Source organism: Symphalangus syndactylus, chromosome 9 (genome assembly GCF_028878055.3).
Source record: "Symphalangus syndactylus isolate Jambi chromosome 9, NHGRI_mSymSyn1-v2.1_pri, whole genome shotgun sequence".
Taxonomy (NCBI): Eukaryota; Metazoa; Chordata; class Mammalia; order Primates; family Hylobatidae; genus Symphalangus; species Symphalangus syndactylus.
Genome location: NC_072431.2, coordinates 74,541,577 through 74,564,588, shown reverse-complemented (window position 1 = coordinate 74,564,588; position 23,012 = coordinate 74,541,577). Strand labels below are relative to the sequence as shown.

The 23,012-nt window shown below is 44.0% G+C and overlaps 1 protein-coding gene, 1 long non-coding RNA gene and 1 other non-coding gene across 3 annotated transcripts in view; 1 reads left to right on the top strand and 2 right to left on the bottom strand.

Moving 5' to 3' along the window:
- The window catches only part of SEPTIN14 (septin 14), a 92,079-nt gene extending 75,257 nt beyond the window's left edge, over positions 1 to 16,822 (top strand). Inside the window, exon 11 of the mRNA XM_055293065.2 lies at positions 16,172 to 16,822. Within this exon, the coding sequence (XP_055149040.1) occupies positions 16,172 to 16,197 (26 nt within the window). The 3' untranslated portion in view covers positions 16,198 to 16,822. The remainder of the gene's footprint in view (positions 1 to 16,171) is intronic.
- On the bottom strand, positions 2,106 to 16,238 carry LOC134731338 (uncharacterized). Its single transcript, XR_010113536.1, has 4 exons — positions 16,151 to 16,238; positions 13,909 to 13,967; positions 11,238 to 13,258; positions 2,106 to 2,798 (listed from the first exon to the last, which is right to left on the bottom strand). It is a non-coding gene; the product is annotated as an uncharacterized lncRNA (long non-coding RNA).
- On the bottom strand, positions 4,629 to 4,735 carry LOC129490820 (U6 spliceosomal RNA). Its single transcript, XR_008660315.1, has one exon. It is a non-coding gene; the product is annotated as a U6 spliceosomal RNA (small nuclear RNA).
- Positions 16,823 to 23,012: the final 6,190 nt, after the last annotated feature.

Below are 23,012 nucleotides of genomic sequence, written 5' to 3'. Positions count from 1 at the left end.
TTTTTATGATAAAAGGTTGGATTTTGATTAGAACTCCCATGCTTTTGTGTCAGACTTAAAACTGATATTAGAATAAAGAATTCAAAAGCTAGAGAAAGTCAGAGTACAATGAGAAGCCATGAGTTACATTTGAATGATAATATTATATGTTACAGATTTGGGGTATATGCCAAAGTCATCAAAGTTGTAGAGAATAAGGCCGGGTGTGGTGGCTCACACCTGTAATCCCAGCACTTTGGGAGGCCGAGGTGGGTGGATCACTTGTGGTCAGGAGTTTGAGAACAGCCCGGCCAACATGACGAAACCCCATCTCTACTAATAATACAAAAGTTAGCCGGGTGTGGTGTTGTGCACCTGTAGTCCCTGCTACTCGGAAAGCTGAGGCAGGAGAATCTCTTGTACCCAGGAGGCAGAGGTTGCAGTGAGCAGAGAGTGTGCTACTGCACTCCAGCCTGGGTGACAGAGCGCTGAGTCACCACACCTGGTATGAGCCACCGTGCCCAGCCCACAATGACTTTTATACATATTGTTAAATGATCTTACAGATGTCATAATTTGGGGGAAGAAAAATTTTACTAAATGGTCTTTTAATGGAAACTCTACAAGAACCAGAATCTTTGCTTTGTTCACTTATGTATCCATTCCTAGGGCTAGAACGATGTCTGACACGTAGCGGCAATTATTCCTTGAATAAATGGACCCAGCAATAGTACATTAGCTATGCTATACGCATACATTAAAAATGTAGATTATTGACTTTCAAAACATAATTAATATAACTTCTTACTGCTTCTGAACATGTTTGTGAGTTATATTGCTGAGGGGCCTTTATCTTCTTATCCTTTCATCTTAATCCAATGTTATTAAAACTGAAATCACCAATATTATCCCATATTTAAAAATAACATCTACCTTATAAAAATTATCTCTGCTGCATTTGAGAATAGACTTTTTAGGTAATAATGGTATAATCCATAGGGTTTTTGAGAGCACAGAAGGATTCATGCTAACAGAACATTTTATTTTCTATTTTCCAAGAGCTATAAAACATGATATTATATGATACTATAAGGCATATTTTTACTTTTTCCATAATTTTTTCTAAAAAAAATTAGTGTTGGTTTTCCATATAACTTTTAACTTTATAAGTAAATATTTGTCTCTTTCAGCTCCAGTTTCATGTGAAATAGAGTTTCCAGATTTATGTAGTATGGAAAGTTTTCATATGTCAGAGTTACTGATTTTTGCCAGTCATTTTCTCAATTATTTACTTCTTTTATCTTTAGTTGATTTTTTTTGTAGTGACAAGTTTTGTTTCTATTCTCATTTCCTTTTGTGTATTTTCTATGTAGATTTTGTTTTTGGTTACTATGAACATTGCATATAACATCCTAGAGTTATAACATTCTGATTTGAATTTATTTCAACTTAACTTCAATCACATACCAAAATTCTACTGCTATATAGCTCTACTCTTTTTAGGTTATTGATGTAACAAATTGTATCTTTATTCACTGTACACCACCTAACAGATTTATAATTACATGTTATGCATTTGTCTTTTAAATCCTGTAGAAAATAAAAAGCGGAGTTACAAACCAAAATTACAATAATACTGTTTTTATGTTTGTTTATGTATTTACCTTTACCAGAGAGCTTTATATATTCATATAACTTGCTTATTTACTTATATAATTACTGCCTAGAGTTCATTTATTTCAACCTGAAGGACTTTAACACTTCTTGTATGGCAAATTTAGAGATAAATGGATTTTTTCAGCTTTTAAAAAAAATCTGGAAATGTCTTAATTTTTCCCTCATTTTTGAAGGACAAGTTTTCCAGCTATAGATTTCTCAGTTGACAGGTTTCTTCATTATTTTAAATATATAATCCACTGCCTACTGGCCTTCCAAGTTTTCTGCTGAGAAATCAGCTGCTAATGTTAAGCGGATCCCTTGTCTGTGAGAGTTACTCTTCTCTCTGAACTTTTAAGATTATCACAGTCTTTTTTCTGTTTTTTGAGACAGAGTCCTGCTCTGTCACCCAGGCTGGAGTGCAGTGGTGTGATCTCAGCTCACTGAAACCTCCGTCTCTTGGGTTCAAGTGATTCTCCCATCTCAGCCTCCCAAGTAGCTGGGGCTATAGGCATGTGCCACCATGCCCAACTAATTTCTTTGTATTTTTAGTAGAGATGGGGTTTTGCCATGTTGCCCAGGCTGGTCACAAACTCCTGGACTCAAGCAGTCTGCCCAGGACTACCATTTACCCAGCAATCTCATTACTTGATAGAGACCCAAAAGAAAATAAATCATTGTACCAAAAAGGCACATGCACTTGTATGTTTATTGCAGCACTATTCACAATAGTAAAGACATGAAGTCAACTTATATGCCCATCAGTCGTGGACTGGATAAAGAAAATGTGGTACATATATGCTGTAAAATACTACAGAGCCATAAAAAAGAATGAGATCATGTCTTTTGCAGCAACATGGATGCAACCAGAGGCCATAATCCTAAGAGAATTAACATAGAAACAGAAAACCAAATGCTGCATGTCCTTACTTACAAGTGGGACATATGGACATACTTTGGGTACATATGGACATAAAGATGGGGACAGCAGACACGGTGCTACTAGAGGGGGTAGAGGGAAGAGAGGGGGAAGGCAAGGGCAGAAAAACCACCTATTGGGTACTACACTCACTATCTGGGTGACGGGATCATTCATACCCAAGACCTCAGCATCATGCGAAATACTCACGTAACAAACCTGCAAATGTACGTACTCTCTGAATCTAAAATAAAAGTTGAAATTATAAAATTATTTTTTAAAATTACACATATATATACTTATTGGCACTATTTTAAAGACTGTCAGGGCACACAATGACTCAATCACAGAACGGACCCAACTACAAAAATGGATTGATTTAATCACATTAATTGATTTAATCTCAAGGATGTTATGATGGAAAAGAGAAGCCATCATCAGAAATTTTGAATATCTAAAATAGCATATTTAGATATTAAATTTTAAAAATATTTTGAAATAATACAAAATAAAAACAAAACCTTTTTATTGTGCATCACAGAAAGGCGCTTTCCTAAAAAATATATAGATCCTACAAATTCATCACAAAATACTTTTTTTTTTGAGACAGAGTTTCGCTCTTGTTGCCCCAGGTTAGAGTGTAGTGGTGTGAGCTCGGCTCACTGCAGCCTCCCACCCCTGGGTTCAAGCGCTTTTCCTGCCTCAGCCTCCCAAGTAGCTGAGATTACAGGCACCGCCACCATGCCCAGCTAATTTTTTATATTTTTAGTAGAGACAAGGTTTCACCATGTTGGCCAGGCTGGTTTTGAACTCCTAACCTCAGGTGATCCACCTGCCTTGGCCTCCCAAAGTGCTGGGGTTACAGGTGTGAGCCACCGCGCCCAGCCCAACTACACATTTTTAACACACAAGTCAAGAAATAGAACATTAACAGCACCCCAGAATCCCCCCATACCCCTTCCCAAACATTGTCTTCTCTCTTTTTTTTTTTTTTTTTTTGAGATGGATTCTCGCTCTGTCACCCAGGCTGGAGAGCAGTGGTGATCTCGGGTCACTGCAAGCTCTGCCTCCCGGGTTCATGGCATTCTCCTGCTTCAGCCTCCTGAGTAGCTGGGACTACAGGCACCCGCCACCACGCCCGGCTAATTTTTTGTATTTTTAGTAGAGACAGGGTTTCACTGTGTTAGCCAGGCTGGTCTCAATCTCCTGACCTCGTAATCCGCCTGCCTCGGCCTCCCAAAGTGCTGGGATTACAGGCGTGAGCCACCACGCCTGGCCTGATTCATGCTTTTGAAATACAATTTAACACACCTTTTCCTAATTTGATGTCCTGAAGGTATATATCTCTTATTACCTTCTACACTAGTGCTGTCCAATAAAAATAGGAAGTAAGCCACATATGCAATTTAAAATGATCTAGTATCCACATTAAGAGAACAAAAATAATCAGATAAAACTAATTTTAGTAGTGTTTAACTCAGTATATCCAAATTATTATTTCAAAATTTTAATGTTAAAATTGAGATATTTTTAGGTTTTTTTCCTACTAAGTGCTTAAAATTCAGTGCAAATTTTATACTTAATAGCACATCTCAAGTGCTGAATAGCCATACATGAACACAGCAATTCTAAAAGATTTATTGTTTTTACCTTTTCACATTTAGGTCTATGGTCTATCTGCAATTGATTATTTTTATTATTATTATTTTCAAGGCAGAGTCTCATTCTGTTGCCCAGGCTGGAGTGCAGTGGTGCCACGTTGGCCAGGCTGGTCTTGGACTCCTCACCTCAGGTGATCCACCCCGCTCGGCTTCCCAAAGTGCTGGGATTACAGGTGTGAGCAACCACACCCAGCCTAATTTTTGTACTTTTAGTAGATACGGAGTTTCACCATGTTGGCCAGGCTGGTCTTGAACTCCTAACCTAAAGTGATCTGCCCGTCTCGGCCTCCCAAATTGCTGGGATTACAGGCATGAGCCACCACGCCCAGCTGATTTTTTCTAATATCAAAGGAATCACCAGGGTCTTCCCTTTCTTTTGATTCATTTATTTTCTTGGTTCTGAAATGTTTTTTAAAAATATGAAATGCTTAATGAATTTGTGTGTCATCCTTTCCCAGGTACCATGCTCATCTTCTCCATGTCATGCCAATTTTAGTATATGTGCTGCCGAAGTGAGCACTGGTTCTGGATTTATTTATTAGTTCATTTATTTTTGAGACAGGGCTTCACTATGTCTTCCAGGCTGGAATACAGTGGCACGATCATGGCTTACTGCAACCTCCGCTTTCCAGGGCTCAAGCAATCCTCCCGCCTGGGCCTCCCAAAGTGTTCAGATTACAGGCATGAGCCACTGTGCCCAGCCTGGAATGTTTAACCGCTGATTTTGATGCCTGGTTTTGGTTGTACTAGATACTCCCACTACTTTTTTCTTTAAAAATTACTGGTTTGTTCAGCTCCTTAAAAATATCTTTGGTGTTTTAGACATCAAAATATGTGAGTCCAGGTGTGGTGGCTCATGCCTGTAATCCCAGCATTTGGGGAAGTCAAGGTGGGAGGATCTCTCAAGCCCAAGAGTTCAAAACCAGTCTGGGCAACATAGTGAGACCCCTGTCTCTACAAGAACTAAAAATTAGCTGAGCATGGTGGTGCATACATGTAGTCCCAGCTCTTGGAAGGCTGAGGCAGGAACATTTTGCTTGAGCCCAAGAGGGCGAGGCTTTAGTGACCCATGATCATACTACTGCACTCCAGCTTGGGTGACAGAGTGAGACCCTGTCTCAAAAAGAAAAAAAGTAGATTAATAATTGCAGAAACATTGTCTATGCTCCAAGTGACTTTAAAAATTAGGCCTAATCTTGGCTGGGCATGGTGGCTCACACCTATAATCCCAGCACTTTAGGAGGCCAAGGCGGGTGGATTGTTTGAGGTTGGGAGCTCGAGACTAGCCTGGCCAACATGGTGAAAGCCTGTCTCTACTAAAAATACAAAAATTAGCTGGGTATGGTGGTAGGCACCTGTAATCCCAGCTACTTGGGAGGCTGAGGCATGAGAATCACTTAAACCTGAAAGGCAGAGGCTGCAGTGAGCCGAGATCATGCCACTGCACTCCAGCCTGGGCAACAGAGTGAGCCTTGGTCTCAAAAACAAAAACAAAAAACAAACAAAAAAAATTAGGCCTAATTTTTATTTACAGTTTACTTTTTAGCTTTCATCAGAGCAGTTTTCTGGTTTTTTTTTTTTTTTTTTGAGACGGAGTCTCTCACTGTTGCCCAGGTTGGAGTGCAGTGGTGTGATCTCGGCTTACTGTAACCTCCCAGGTTTGAGTGATTCTCCTGCCTCAGCCTCCCAAGTAGCTGGAATTACAGGCACTCACCACCATACCCAGCTAGTTTTTTGTATTTTTAGTAGAGATGGGGGTGTCACTATGTTAACCAGGCTGGTCTCAAACTCCTGACCTCGTTATCCGCTCGACTCAGCCTCCCAAAGTGCTGGGATTGCAGGCATGAACCACGCGCCCAGCCCATCAAAGCAGTTAACTGACATTTAGAGTAGATGGCCAGGCATGGTGGCTCAGGCCTGTAATCCCATCATCTGTTTGGGAGGCCAAGGTGGGAGGATCACTCTAGTCCAAGAGTTTGAGACCAGACTGGCTAACATAGTGAGACCCCCATCTCTACCAAAAAACAAACAAACAAAAAACAAATAGCCAGGTGTGGTGGTGCAAATCTGTAGTCCTAGCTACTTGGGAGGCTAAGGCAGAACTGTTTGAGCCCAAGAGTTTGAGGCTGCAGTGAGCTATGATGGTGCCACTGCACTCCAACCGGGATGACGGAGCAAGACCCTGCCTCAAAAATAAATAAAATAAAATAGACAATAGAATCTTCTGAGCTTTTCACCCTTTCCACAGGTTATAGGTGCCTGCAAGAAATAGTGAGTGTTACAGGTAGACATTTTTCATTGCAACATAACTAGGATACCTTTTCTAACCATGTTACTGTGCAGACGTAGAATGAAAAGCCAATCGGCCGGGGCTATAGCAGGAATTCAGGCATCGTGCAGATGACTCAGTTTGAAGGGCCCTTTCTTTTTTTTTTTTTTGAGGCGGAGTCTTGCTCTGTCGCCCAGGCTGGAGTGCAGTGATGCGATTTCAGCTCACTGCCACCTCCACCTCCCAGCTTCAAGTGATTCTTGTGCCTCAGTCTCCCAAGTAGCTTGGGAGGGTATCAGCCTGGCTGATACCATCCTCTTAAGTCTGGATTAGACCTGCTGGCTTGCTTCTTTTTTGTTTTGTTATGAGACAAGGTCTTGCTTTGTTCTCCAGGCTGGAGTGCCGTTGTGCGGTAGTTCACTGCAGCCTCAACCTCCTGAGCTCAAGAGATCCTCCTGCCTCAGCCTCCCGAGTAACTGGGATCACAGGCACATGCCACAGCTCTCACTTAATTTTCTGTAGAGGCAGGGTCTCACTATGTTGCCTAGGCTGGTCTTGAACTTCTGGCCTCAAGTGATCTTCTCACTTTGGCCTCCCAAAGTGCTGGGATTGCAGGCATGAGCCACTGTGCCGGCAAGAAATAAGGTTTAATTTATTGGTGTGAGCTGTCCAGTTGGCTATGCTGAGAGCTGCTAATGTGAGGGGGTTCAGGGCCAGGGTGAGAAGCCGTGATCCTTTTGAGCTTCTCTGCACCTTCACCTTCTGGAAGAGGGCAGGGTCCCCGCAGTCAGACTCCCCGCCAGCTCTTGGTGTGCCCTGACTCAACACCCCTCTGACTTGTTGTCATTGTGGTTCCTGGCATGTGGCACTAAGCACTATTTTTTTTTTTTTGAGTCAGGGTCTCACTCTGTTGCCCAGGCTGGAGTGCAGTTGTGCAGTCTCAGCTCACTGCAACCGTGACCTCCCAGGCTCAAGCGATCCTTCTGCCTCAGCCTCCCAAGTAGCTGGGATCACAGGTGCCCACCACCAGACCCGGTTAATTTTTGTATTATTATTATTATTATAGAGATACTGGGTATCCCTATGTTGCCCAGGCTGGTCTTGAACTCCTGGGGGTTCCTCCCACCTCAGCCTCCCAAAGTACTGAAGTTGCAGATGTGAGTCATCACAACTCAGACAGAGCTTTTTAAAAACCAAATTGAGATTTTATTTCAAAATTAAAACAAGATTTTAAAATGTTTAAATTAGGCTGGGTGCAGTGGCTCACGCCTGTAATCTTAGCACTTTGGGAGGCCGAGGCGGGAGGATTACCTGAGATCAGGAGTTCGAGACCAGCCTAGCCAACATGGTGAAACCCTGTCTCTACTAAAAATACAAAAATCAGCCAGGCCTGGTGGCTCATACCTGTAATCCCAGCACTTTGGGAAGCAGAGACGGGCAGATCACGAGGTCAGGAGATCAAGACCGTGCTGGCTAACACGGTGAAACCCCCGTCTCTACTAAAAATATAAAATAATTAGCCGAGCATAGTGGCGGGCACCTGTAGCTACTCGGGAGGCTGAGACAGGAGAATGGCGTGAACCCGGGAGGCGGAGCTTGCAGTGAGCTGAGATCATGCCACTGCACTCCAGCCTGGGCGACAGAGCAAGACTCCATCTCAAAAAAAAAAAAAAAAAATTATATATATATATATATATATTATTTTCCTCTCAGTCCCAGGTATTCTAACAAGCCTTGACAGCCCCCATTTTGAGATGACAGCCTGTGGCAAGGGCCTGGCGAACAGGTTCTGTGTGTAGAATTGAGGTTGTTGTGGAGTAACACTTCCTTGGGCTGCATCAGCCTGTGGATGAAAGTAAAGTTGGGTGCGGTGGCTCTCACCTGGATTCCTTGATGCTTTTAATACCCTGAGTCCTCTACCCCACTCTGAGCCACATTGACACTGTGCGCCAAGGTGCATGGTGTGGCCCACAGGATTGCTTGTGAGAACTGCTCCTTCAGCCCCACCTGTGGCCTCTCCTTCTCCAGGGTGAAGTGTGGTTCCTGATGTTCATGCCACGTTCCTTCTCACCAGGGTGCACAGGCATCACTGCCTCCAAAACACCTGATTGAAACCTGTTCCTGGTGGGGCCACCTCATCTGTAAAGGATGGCTTTCTCTAAAGCCAGTTCTCCCACCACAGTGGAAGTAAAGAAAATTATGAAAACTGGCTGGGCTGCTCACACCTGTAATCCCAGCACTTTGGGAGGCTGAGGGGGGCAGATCACTCGAGGTCAGGAGTTCAAGACCAGCCTGGAGAACATGGCAAAACCCTGTCTCTACTAAAAATACAAAAAATGAACTGGGCATGGTGGTGTGTGCCTATAATCCCAGCTACTGAGGAGGCTCAGGCATGAGAATCGCTTGAACCCATGAGATGGAGGTTGCAGTGAGCTGAGATCGTGCAACTGCACTCCAGGCTGGGCAACAGAGCAAGACTGTCTAAAAAAAAAGAAAAGAAAATTATGAAAACTCTCTCTTGAATATATGGGCACCTCCTGACCTGAACAGGGAGGTGGTTGAGGGGAGGTCCTGGCAGGTGGGACAGGGTGTCCTGGCAGGGCAGGAGCTGGGACTTCAGTGTATTTAGTGTCTGGACTTCAATGGTGCCCTTTGTCACAAGTATCCATCTGCATCTACTGACTTCTATGGGGGAACCTGGGGAAAAATCAGTGATATGGTTTGGCTGTGTCCCCACCCAAATCTCATCTTGAATTTTAGCTCCCATAATCCCCAGGTGTTGTGGCAGGGACCCAGTAGGAGGTAATTGAATCATGGGAGCAGGTTTTTCCCATGCTGTAGTGAATAAGTCTCATGACATGTGATGGTTTTATAAAAGGTCAGTTCCCCTGTACACGCTTTCTTGCCTGCTGCCATATAAAATGTGCCTTTAGTCTTCCTTTGCCTTCCGTCACGATTGTGAGGCCTCCCCAGCCATGCTGAACAGAGTGTCCATTAAACCTCTTTCCTTTATAGATTACCTAGTCTCAGGTATGTCTTTATTAGCAGCGTGAGAATGGACGAATACAAACAGCTTCAATGGCATAAGTGGGTCCAGCCACCACTCCAGAAGATAAGGGATTATAAACCATGGTGGCATCCACATGGTGCTAACTCAGCATATGTGCAGAGTATAAGCTGTGGGGCTAAGGTGGCTTCCACCTAGATTTCAAAACATGTATTGAGCAGTCGGGATCCCCAAGCAGAAGTTTGTCACAGAGGTGGTGCTACTGCAGAGAGCCCCCACCAGGGCAATGCCTAATGGAGCTGTGAGAGTGGGGCCACCTCTGAGATCCAAGAACTGTAGAGTTTTTTGTTTGTTTGCTTGTTTTTTGAGACAGAGTCTTGTTCTGTCACTCAGGCTGGAGTGAAGTGGCACAATCTTGGCTCACTGCAACCTCCACCTCCTGGGTTCAAGCGATTCTCCTGCCTCAGCCTCCCGAGTAGCTGGGATTACAGGTGTGCACCACTATGCCCAGCTAATTTTTGTGTTTTTAGTAGAGATGGGGTTTCACCATGTTGGCCAGGCTGGTCTCAAACTCCTGACCTCAGGTGATCCGTCTGCTTTGGCCTCCCAAAGTGCTGATATTACAGGTGTGAGCCACTGCATCTGGCTGACCTATAGAGTGAATAATGTGCAAGTCCAGCCTGGGAGAGCTGAAGGCATGATACTTCAACCCATGAGAGCTGCTGCGTGAACTGAGCCCAGTGGCAACAGCAGTATGGTAGCCCTATAGTGCTAGCTCTAGAGGGGCAGGGCTGCTCTAGGCTTTGGGGACTCAACCCTCCCAATGTATCCAGGTAGCAGTGCAGGAAATAAAAGATTATTCTGGGGTCTTAAGATTTAATTTGTCTGCCTTGTTGGGTTTGGACTTACTTTGGGCCTGTTACTTCTTTGGGCCTATTTCTCCTTTTTGAAATGAAAACATCTGCTGGACACGGTGGCTCATGCCTGTAATCCCAGATACTCGGAAGGCTGAGGCAGGAGAATCACTTGAACCTGGGAGGTGGAGGTTGCAGTGAGCCAAGATCGCGCCATTGCACCCCAGCCTGGGCAACAAAAGTGAACTCCATGTCAAAAGAAAAGAAAAGAGAAGAAAAGAAAACGTCTACCCTATATCTGTCCTACCATTGTATTTTGGAAGCAAATCACTTTTTTTTTTTTTTAAATTTCACATGCTCACAGCTGGAGGAAAATTTGCCCCAGGATGAATTGTGCCCTGGTTCTCACCCATATCTGATTTAGATGAGACCCTGAATTTAAACTTTTGAGTTGGTCCTCCTGAAACAAGTTAAGACTTTTGGAGCTATTGGGATAGAATGAATGTATTTTGCATGTGAGCAGGACATGAATTTGGGTGGTCGGGGCAGAATGCTATTGCTTGAATGTATCACCCAAAGTTCATATGTTGGAAACCTAATCCCCAATGCAACAATGTTGACAGGTAGGACCTTTAAGAGGTGATTGGGTCACGAAGACTCTGCCTTCAGGAATGGATGAACGCCGTTATTGTGGGAGTGGGGTTCATTATGATGTGAGTGAGTTCCTTATGAAGGACGAGCTCGGTCCCCTTTCTGCTCTCTCGCACGGTGTGATACTTTCTGCCATTGTCCGCCACAGCAAGAACGCCCTCACCAGATGTAGCCCCTCTACTTGGACTTCATCAACCTCCAGAACCCTGAACCAGATAAATTTCTGTTCGTTATAAATTACCTGTTATAGCAGCACAGAATGGATGAAGACAAGTGCCTCTGAATGATTTACCCTGGAGAGAAGAAACTGGTTAAAAATGCAAATTTTTGAGTGTCTCCCAGAGCTCTGAATCTAAATCTCTGGATGTCTAAATCTCTGGATATCTAATTTTTAACAACTTTCCTGGTGATTCTTAAGCACATTAAAATTTGAGAACTACTGCTCTATGTCCAGTATCATTTTAACCTGGAAAATATGCACTCACCAACCCTTCAATCAATGTTATTACCTGAGTTTGCCTGATCATAAAGGTCACTAGAGGGCTTGATAAAAATGCACATTCTTAGGTCTCTCTGCTGGTGGGAATCATGTATGAAACAAAGCCCAAAAATCTATATTTAAAAAATTTTTTTATATGTTTTGCTTTTCTTGAGATAGGGTCTCTCTCTGTTGCCCAGGCTGGAATGCAGTGGCATGATCTCAGCTCACTGCAACATGCGCCTCTCTGGTTCAAGCAATTCACTGGCCTCAGCCTCCTGAGTAGCTGAGATTACAGGTGCCCGCTAACATGCCCAGTTAATTTTTGTATTTATAGTAGAGACAGGTTTCACCATGTTAGCCAGGATGGTCTTGATCTCCTGACCTCGTGATCTGCCCGCCTTGGCCTCCCAAAGTGCTGGGATTACAGGCGTGAGCCACCGTGCCTGGCCACAATTTGTACGATACAAAAAGCTACCTTTCTTCAAAGAGGAGATTTAATTCTAGCCAAAATATTCTATGTATTCATTAACCTTCTGTTTTAAAGAAGACTAAACCAAGACTTGAAAATACTCAATTATCCTACCATTTAAAGATGACCCCTACTTGGCCTGTGATATTTGTCCTTCTGCTCTTTCTTTTAACACAGTGTGTGTGTGTCATGGGGCCCGCTGTTGCTCATACTCACAGTGGCTCCAGGACTGGGACAGCCTTTCATGGGTGGCAGCAGGTGGGGGTTCTGACCCTCTGTTACCCAGCTGTGCAGAAGATTCCAGCAGAGGAGATGGGCACCAGGCTAAGAGCCAATTGGCTCCTTGAGATCTTGTTGGGTGCCGTGTCTTGGGTATGTGTGCTACTGAATTGGAGCATTTCTAACATTTGTGGTGATGATCTCATTAAATACAATAGAATATATCTCTGAATGTTCTCTGCCCTTGACCAGGAGCTGAGGAATACCCCATCACTTAAAACCAGAGGCCTGGCAGCTCCCTCTGTATGTTTCATATTAATGACCACACCAAAGTCCACTGTACAATGAACCTACTCAAACTGTGGGTCAGCTGACCATTGAGACCATTCTATTGTGGTATACAGTGCTGGAGATCTTTATAGGCCAACATACTTCCACATATACACAGAGACGCTAAGGACTCTGACACGGTGACAAGTTACACCAGGGCCATGTGATAACTTCAGACTAGTAGCCCACAGCATCACCCTTCCACCCATTCCTGAGTTCATCTATGCCATTTCCACTTAGGAGAACAAAAGCCTGAAAAATTCATCTCTACGTCATCTCCATGTGAGGACTGGGCATATCAAACTTAACCTTCAGCTACAGCTGTGGTGAGGAATGAATGGGTTGATTTTTGGAAAACGCAGTGGTGATGAAATGTTGTTTTTAGAATATCAATCTTTGTGTTGTGCTTTGCACATGGGAACATATTTTCTGGCAAAAAGCACACAAACTCGCAGAGACATTCACAATCACTCCACATTGACTCATTCCTCCATACCTCCCAACCCTGATGCACAGGACCCTCTTCTATCCAAATGACACTCTTCCTTCCAGGCACTAGAGTCAACGGTCACATTTCTTGACCGGGTTCTTCACTTTTCAAGACAAAAGTGCTTGAACCACATTTCTGGCAGGAAGTTCAAACCAGAGTGGCTCTCCAGAAAAAATGAGGCAAGAAAGTGTCACCTTTGTCAACACTAGAATTCTTCTTCAGCATAGGGGTGATCCCAGAATACATACTGTTTGTCTCTGTGGCTTTGTCCACCTGCATTTAGAGAAAAACAAAACACTATAAGAGTCAGACCGTGCTGTGTCCTGTGTGTGCAGGTTTTTCTTTCTCTCTCTCTTTCTTTGCTGGAATCTCGCTCTGTCACAGAGTCACGATCTTGGCTTACTGCAACATCCGTCTCCTAGGCTCAAGTGATCCTGCTCCCTCTGCCTCCACAGTAGCTGAGATCACAGTTGCCGATCAGCATGCCCGCCTAATTTTTATATTTTTAGTAGAGATGGGGTTTCACCATACATATCTTTACTTGGTGACATTAGAAAAGCAGATGGGAGACAGTGGTTGAGGCAATGGTCCCAAAATAAAGCCTAGAAGACATTTCTGGAAAGGCAAGAGGTTTTTATGCAAGACTTCCAAGATTGTTTTGGTTGTATAGTCACAATGTTATAAGAAGAAAGCTTTTCCCCTAAAAAAATTCCTTCTGCCATATAGTTCGTAACTGAAGGTGTCATCTAAGAATGCCATCTGAGATCATTTCTTACCTGGTAATGAACCCTCACGTTTTCCCACCAAAAAATTCTGTAAGTCATCTATAATGTACATGGTAAGATTTTCCTATCTCAGTTCAAATAAAATAAAAAAGAACCAAGAGCAACAAAATTTCCATCTTAGAAACATAAAGAACTTACCATGTGAACGCCTGGGACATCCTTAGATGAAGTTTCCTGTGCCAGGTCCTCATTTTGATCTAGGAAACACAGAGTAACTGTCAGCATGTTGGTTCCACAGAAGGAATCCTTTAGGCAACCTTGGGTGCTGGGGGCAGGGGGCTGGCGTGTGTAAAGGAGGTGGGTTAAGGGCAGAAACTTGGCTGCCACTGGGACACCATCCTGGGTGATGAGGGAAGGCAAACGAGACCATCAGGAAAGCCACAGAAGTTAGGGCCTGGTTCTCCGGCTAAGCCACCCTCACCACTGCAAAACAGGCAGAGTTCACACAGGGCAGCATACAAATGCACAGCTGATTTTATGACAGTGTCCCATCACCCCCTTGTGCATTTTGAGGCCTGGTAAATTTCCTTTTTTTGTTGTCGAAATGTTATAATGTCATTTATCTTTCCCGGATCTACATATGTTCCTCCTGCACTTATCATCCATTTTATTGGCTTTAAAATCAATACTGTGGCCAAAATACATAATATTTATTATTTTAATAATCAAGTGCACACTTCAGGGGCATCAGTGCCATTCACAATTCTGTGCAGTAAACTAAACGTAATCCAAATCCAGATGTCTTATTTTCCACCTTAGGAAACTAGACAAAAAAAGTGTAGTGAATTGTAAACCAGGCAATCCCCCTCCCCCAAAATATAATAATATTTGCAGAAATCAATGTAATACAAATAATAAACAAAGAAACTCAACAAAACCAAAAGCTGCTTCTTATAAAAGATCAATAGAATTGGTAAACCTCCAGCCAGGCTAATCACAAAGAAAAGACACAATATACAAATAATATGAATAGAAGAGGAATTATCCCTGCTGATCTCATGAACATTAAGAAAATAATAACAGAATACTTTCAACAAATGTATGCCTGCAATTTTTCAAGTGCAGGAGTGAAAGTTTATTGAAAAGTTTTAGAGTAGGAATGACAGGAAGCACAGTAGCCTTTGACAAGAACCAAGCAGGCAACTTGCGAGATTCAAGTGTCTATGCCCACAAATTTCCTAGCTTAGATGAAATGGACAAATGCCTTTAAAGGGAGAAACTACCATAACCACCAAAGGAGAGATAGATAATCTGAGTAGGCCTCTATCATTATAGAATTTAATCAGTAAGTAATAACTTTTAAAAAACATGCCCACATAATTGTACTGGTGAATTCTGCCTAAAACAATGGAAAACATAGTCTTACCAGCAAGTGATCAAAATTCTACATATTTACCCAGCTAAATTTAAAAATTATGTTCATCTTAAAATCTGCACAAGAATATGGGCAGCTTTATTCATAATTACCCAAATTGGAAGCAGCTGAGATGGTCTTCAGGAGGTGAGTGAACCAACAGTGTTCGATGAAACCAATGGGCTACTGTTCACTGATAAGAATTATTAAGCTGTTAAGCTTCAAAATGATACAAAAGATCTCACATGTATATTGCTAAGTAAAATAAGTTAGTCATAAGTAGCTACACACTTTATGATTCCAACTCTATAAAATTCTGGAAAAGGAAACCTATAGAGGCAGTAAAATCATCCACGGTTTTCAGGAATCCTCAGAAAAGGAGAGGAATTAGCAGGTGCAGCTCAGGTCATGTTTAGGATGTGAAATTATTCTGTCAGGGTGACAAAGGACATTGTCAGTTTGTCAAAACCCATAGACTGGACAACACAGAGTGAACCTTGATGCTAACCCTAGACTTCTGTCCATAAGAATGTGTCACTATTGGCTCAGTCACTGATGCTAACCCTGGACTTCTGGTCATAAGAATCTATCACTATTGGCTCGGTCATTGTTACAAGTGTTATCACACTCACGTAAGATGGGATCACAAAAAAACACTGAGTTACCACTTCCTCCATTTTTAGGTTACTTCCAAACAGTTTGAAGTGATGTCCATTACTTTACAAACCTGGCAAAACTGTCTCAGAAAAAGATCCTTCTTAGTTAATGTTTTAACAATCAGCAAAATGTTTACAATTTCCACTGAGATGTTATTCACCATTAAAAGTAAAGTAAACCCAAACCTAGAATGGAAATTCACCTTTACTCCTATAGTTGTAGCACTAGTAATTGACTTAACACATTTACATATGTACACATGATATAAAGAATATAGCATTGCAATTTTATAATTTTCTGAAATATGAGACACTGAAGAATCTAGAAATCATATCATGAATGAACTGAATGACTGAATTTCCATGATACCTTCTGTTGATGCAACTCTAGGGTGTACACGGCTGCGACGCCAGTGATGGAGGATTCACTTCTTAGGCTTGCGGTGGCAGACGGTGGATTCCCCTGGCACCCCAGGATCTGCTCTTTGATCTTCAACAGAACATGCTGGGAAATGAATTAAAATAAAGACAGCTGTTGATATCTTGCTGCAGAAGATCAGAGAAATGAGTAATTATTTATTCACAACTTAAATGTTTCATCCCATTGTTCATCATCTGCAGAGCAAAGCCCCCTGAATTTGAGTTGGGCTTCAGAAAGAACTCGCACTGTGGGTTGCACTTATAACTGTGCAGGCAAATGCCTGTATGGAGATGAGACATTACAGACAGGTAGTAGATTGGAGTGACCAAGAGCATAGGGTCTGGTGCATAAGATCTGAGCTCAAGGACTTTTGAGAAGCTGCTAGAACCTGAGGTAGTTCTATAGACTCCTCTATTTCTCCAATCCCTAGTCTGAATGTGGAAATGTTGATAATGGCCTACGTTATGTTAAAAGGGTAAAAATAGTTAAATGGACCTAAAACCTTAAGATGGGTGCTTCCTAAGTGCCATAAAGTGTTCAATTATTTCATGTCTGGAAGAACAAGCCAGGCCCTTGGTAGTGGTTAATAGAGAAGCCACTTGGGAGACTACAGGGCAGTGGAGGGTAAAATTATCTTCATTCTTGACATGGGTCTCATGCTTTAGAACTCGTGAAAAGTTTCTGTTCGAATTTCCTGTGATGCCCACATCAGCCCAGAGAGATGGGCAGAGCAGGGGCTGCCACTCAAGAGTTGACAGTTCAGGGAAGTGAAATGAAGAGATTTGAAGCGACCTGCCTAGAGTCACAACACTGATGAATGATCGATCTGGGGCAAGAATTTGGTTGGTTTTCTGGGGACAGAGATCCCTGAACATCTGAGGCCTCTAAATCGTGGCCTGGACCCTGAACCTGGAGCTCTTTCCACTCCCTTTCTCAATCCTCCTGCACCAAGGGCTTTTCAGGAAGGTTGATGTATTGGAAGAGGTGGTGAGTCCAGAACAAAGCTCAAATCATTTAACAAAACAAAACTCCTGTCTCTAGGTTTTAACTCCTGGGCTAAAATATGGCACTTTCCTGCAAAGGAAGCCTCTCTGAGGAACAAATTCAAATGTCTGGTCATCCTACCCAGCGCCCTGTATTGTCAGCTGTCTGGCAGTGAGCACCCCTCCATGACCAACTGACCACACCAAGGGACCAAGTTCTGCTTGGACCCCAAGGTAATTTGGAATGTAGGACATTCCAAACTACCACTTGATGGCTGTGCCAGTAATAAACTTCCCTTCAACTGAACCATCCTGAACAAGCAATTAATGGGAATTAACTGAAAATGTGGCACCCCAGTTTGTTTTTCAGTGGTTTCTTCTGTATCTAGTCTATGAAAGAGTGTGGGGGAAAAAAATGCCAGGTGTGGTGGCTCACCTCTGTATCCCAGCACTTTGAGAGGCCAAGGCGGGCAGATCACAAGGTCAGGAGTTCGAGACCAGCCTGGTCAATATGGTGAAACCCTGTCTCTACTAAAAATACAAAAATTAGCCAGGCATGGTGGCAGGCACCTGTAGTCCCAGCTACTTAGGAGGCTGAGGCAAGAGAATTGCTTGAACCTGGGATGCAGAGGTTGCAGAGAGCTGAGATCATGCCACTGTACTCCAGCCTGGGTGACAGAACGAGATTCTGCCAAAAAAAAAAAAAAAAAATTTCCAGGCACTGTGGCTCATGCCTGTAATCCCATCACTTAGGGGAGTCCAAGGCAGGTGGATCAAGAGGTCAGGAGTTCAAGACCTCCCTTGCCAACATGGTGAACCCCTGTATCTACTAAACATACAAAAATTAGTGAGGCATGGTGGTGGATGCCTGTAATCCCAGCTACTCAGTAGGCTGAGGCAGCAGAATTGCTTAAACCTGGGAGGTGGAGGTTGCTGTGAGCCGATATCACACCACTGCACTCTAGCCTAGGCAACAGAGCAGGAGTGTCCAAAAAAAAAATGGCATTGGAAACAGTGTATTTTTCTAGAGAAAAGTATTTGAGGCAAAAATCTTGATAGAAGAATAAAAAAATACAAATTGAGTAATAAAACTCTAAAACATATTTATAAATCTGTAGACAAATAGGAGTTGGGAAAATAAAAAATAATCAGAATGACATTTAACATACAGGAAAACTGGCATATCTGAAGAAATTGCGGTCAGAAGATAGAAATGAACATACATACCTCTGAGGCAGCAACTACAAACATTTCCCATTGTGAGTCCTCTGAGACAACTAAGCTGTATTTACTGCCAAAGTTCAGTTGCCAGAATGGCAGTTAAAATGAAAGGCAAGACCTGCATCATCAGACCACCTCAGCAACAGGTCACAGTAGAATTTTCGCAAGCATACATGTCACAATATAGGGCCCAACTGCTGTGATCTAGACCAGTCCATTGTCACATCGACAAGGGGTCACTCAGAGTCCATGTTTCATTTCAAAAACTGAATCCCAGACACACAGTATTATTCTGTGTGTATGAAACAAATATTAAAGGAGGAAAATGATCTGCCTCTCAAATATATTTGATAGTGAAAATTTCAGGGTAAAAATAAGAAAAGCCAATACATTGAGAACAAAGGGAGATTCTAGGCTGGATGTGAAATGCCATCCCCACCCATTTCTACTATTTCTGAGTCAACAGAGAGTCCTAGCTTCAACAATTCTAAACTATTTCCAAATTAAATTTAAAATGCATTAGTATAAGTTCAATTTTAAAGCCTATCTCTAAGAATATAATTCACAGTAATCAAAAAAGATACGAAATGATTCAGTATAACTTTCCATCACTGTTGATTCATCACAAGTTTTAAGAACTATTAAATCAAATGGGTCATTAATGAGGCATAAAAACTGCATTAATATAGATGCTGCAATTTTTTTTTCAGGGATTATCTAATTGAAGGGGTGGTTAACAGGATTTGGGAAGAAACACATTACCTGTGTAAATGGAGAATTTTAATTGTCAACAACTGAATAGAAAACTAGGCAGGTGTGCATATATAAATATACACATATATGAGAGAGAGTGAGAAAACTCAATTAAAAAATACTAGACCACAGATTTATATCTCTTAATGCCAAATTCGGAAAGACTTTATTTATTTTATTTATTTATTTATTTATTTATTTATTTATTTATTTATTTATTTATTTTGAGATGGAGTCTCGCTCTGTTGCCCACGCTAGAGTGCAGTAGCGATCTCAACTCACTGTAACCTCCGCCTCCCGGGGTTCACGCCATTCTCCTACCTCAGCCTCCTGAGTTACTGGGACTACAGGCACCCGCCACCACGTGCAACTAATTTCTTGTATTTTTAGTAGAGACAGGGTTTCACCATGTTATCCAGGATGGTCTCGATCTCCTGACCTCCTGATCCAACCGCCTCGGCCTCCCAAAGTGTTGGGATTACAGGCATGAGCCACTGCACCTGGCCCCTGGAAAAGACTTTTTTTTTTTTTTTTTTTTTTGAGACGGAGTCTCGCTCTGTCGCCCAGGCTGGAGTGCAGTGGCACAATCTCGGCTCACTGCAAACTCCCCCTTCCGGGTTCACACCATTCTCCTGCCTCAGCCTCTCCGAGTAGCTGAGACTACAGGCGCCCGCCACCACGCCCGGCTAATTTTTTGTATTTTTTAGTAGAGACGGGGTTTCACCGTGGTCGCGATCTCCTGACCTCGTGATCCGCCCACCTCGGCCTCCCAAAGTGCTGGGATTACAAGGGTGAGCCACCGCGCCCGGCGGAAAAGACATTTTTAAAAACAGAATATGTTAGGAAGAATAAAGAGGAATGAGCATAAGGCTTTCCTTCCTGGTGCCACCTAAGTGTTCACAGTAAATGAAAATAATTGTCTTTTACACTGGTAGCCAAAGCCCTTTTATAAGGCTTTGTCATGCTGTCAGTGCTATATGATTGTTCAATTAATAAATCTGGAAATATGTGCAGAAACTTAACAGTTGTTACTTCCAGAGGCAGAAGCTGGCAGGCTGCAGAAGAGGAAAAGACAAGTCCAGATTTCGGTGTGCATTCTTCTGTACCTTGTGAATGTCCTACAAGTATGTTATTCCTGATATCTTTACTGTGATTATTTTGAAATAAAAAAACTAACACCCCCCAATGCTGGTAGAAGATGAACATTTCAATTTGCTAATGCTTTACAGGGACAAGAATTCAGGAAAGACACAGAAAAGATAGCTTATTGGTCCTTGTAGACGTCTGGGGACTGCAGAGAAGTCTTATGGAGTGGAATTGAATCCACAGCATTGGGTTGGAATCATCTGGATATGCCGTCATGCACAGGTCTGCAGAGGTACTTGGCCTTGGCTGGAGAAGTTACATGACCACCACCCGCACTTCCACACCTGCTCAGCCTAGCTGCAGCAGCTTGGCCAGGATAATGGGTGCTCCTGCTCAAACGAGACTTCCCAGCTTTTGCGGAGTTTATTACCAGCCTCGGCAGTAGCTACTTCCCACTTCGATGCAAAGGAAACTGCCAATGAGGTTACAATCAATTTTTTTTTTTTTCCTAGAGTGAGGCCTGGCTGGAAAAGGACAGGCCACCCTAGTGGCCTGTGAATGACCTTGGAGGGTCACCAGGCCCCCTCAGCTGTAGGGCTCCAGAGCCCACCCCTGGCTGAATGCATCATGCACTGGCCCTAGCCTGGGATGATGAGGCCAAGGCATCACCAGCTTTGACCCTGGTGCCTGTTGCCTGGGCAACTGTCCCTTGTGCACTCAGCAAGGCACATGCTAATTTAATCCAATCTGTCAGCCCAGGTACCTGGAGCTGAAATGGCCTGCCCACTTTTGCCCTGCCCCAGCCCCTTCTCAACATTAACCTTGAGAGTCCGTGGGGTGTTCTTTGAGAGTGGGCCTGCTCCAGGTGCTTCACCCACATCACGTACTTCATCAAAACCACTGTCAGAGTTAGGGCCTGTTAGGGTCCCTGTCTCACAGAGGAGGAAACTGAGGCAGAGACAGGGTAGGTACCTCAATTGAGGACACACAGAGAATAAGCTAGGATGGAACCTGGTGGCAGGCCCGGACTTCTCCGCCCAGTGACAGGCATGCAGAGAAGCCAGGGCACCTTGAGCTGCCATCCCTCTGCCACTTACCCACCTGCTTGCAGCCCAGGCCAAAAACATCCCCATAAATAACCATCCACAGCTGTCCTCAGCCTCCTCTAGAAGGCTGGTGCCCCAGAAGCTTCCTCACAAGCTCTTTGACATTTCAGTTATATGCAGGTGGCTGAGGAGCCTTGAAACCAGGTGAAGGTCTGGGAAGGTGAGGCAGGGGATTTAGCTCAGGCAGTGCCTTCTGGCAGTGGCAGGCACTGCAATGGGCACCTGCTTGAGAGGAACCACTTGATGTGGTTTCCCCGATGCTCGATGCTTGGGGCCTCACACTCATCCTTGCTGGACATAGAGAACAAATTGAGCTTTGAGGGGTCCTTCCCTCAGCCCTGCCAGGTCCTGGTGCCACCAAACACTTAAGAATGTGGATGTGACAAAGTTAATTAAAGAGCTGAGTGCCTGTGCACACTAGTGACATGGGACTTACAGCTGGGGATTGGTCAGGGCAGTCCCGGTGGAGCAGCTGCCCCATGGGGCACCCCCTGCAGTGACTGTATCAGATGTGTCTCCACCTTCCCAGAGTAGACCGTGGGGTAAAGCTGGGCTCCTCTGAGACCCACTGCAGCTCTGGGGCAGAAAGGGGTCTGGATATATCATCATCACAGGCTGAGAGGAGCAATGGGGGTGAAGTGGCAGTCAAGGTCCCAGGCAGGGCTGACTTGGACTCTGGAGCAGAGTCCAAGGGGAGCTTGGGAAGTGAGCACAGAAAAGGCCTGAGGGTCTGTTGGGGTGGAGGGTGAAACGAAGAGATCTGGAAACCTGTAGAGCAGGTTCCAGCCCAGCACAGACTGAAGGTCACACAAGCCCAGGGCACAGCCAGGCAGCCCAGTGCTGGGGCACAAGTCACCTGCATCTGGACACTGCTATCCAACCTCAGGAACTTCAATTTCAACAGACCTCAACTTCAAGAGCAAAAACTTAGCAAAGCTGGTCTGGGCCTGGTGAAATCAAACGTGAACATCTGGCCTAGGGCCAAGGAAGATAGTTGTGAACACCTGTGCCAGGACCAAGGAGGATGGTTGTGGACACCTGGGCTAGGCCCAAAAGGACAGCTTGGAATAACTGGGATGGACCCAGAACATAGGGCTATGAACACCTGGGCTGACCCCAATGTGGACAGCTAGAAACCACTGGTGTGCGCTCAGGAGTTCTGTTCATTTTCGCTGAGCCGAAGGAGGACAGCTGTGAACATCTGCACCAGGCCTAATTAAGACAATGGTGAACAGATGGGCTGTCCCCATTGAGGACATCTGTGAAGCCCTGGCCTGGGACCATGGAAACTGCTGGAAACAACTGGCAGAAGTCCTGTGATGAAAGGTTAGGCTCAATGGGGACAGGTGTGGACACCTGGGCTGGGCCCAGTGTGGACGGCTGTCGATACCTGGGATGGCCTCTATGAGGGTGGCTGGCCCCAATTAGCACACGTGTGAGCAAACCGGCTGGCCTCGATGAGGACGGCTAGGGACATCTGGGCTGGCTGTCACGTGGATGACAAAACCTCCTTGGCTGTCTTAGATGAGGACCACTGTGAACACAGGTGCAGGCCTGGATGCAGACAGCTGGGAAGCTCTGGGCTGGAAACAATGAAGACAGCTATGAACAGGTGGCCTGGGGCCAATGCAAATGATCTTAACCCTGGGCTTGATGTTATTG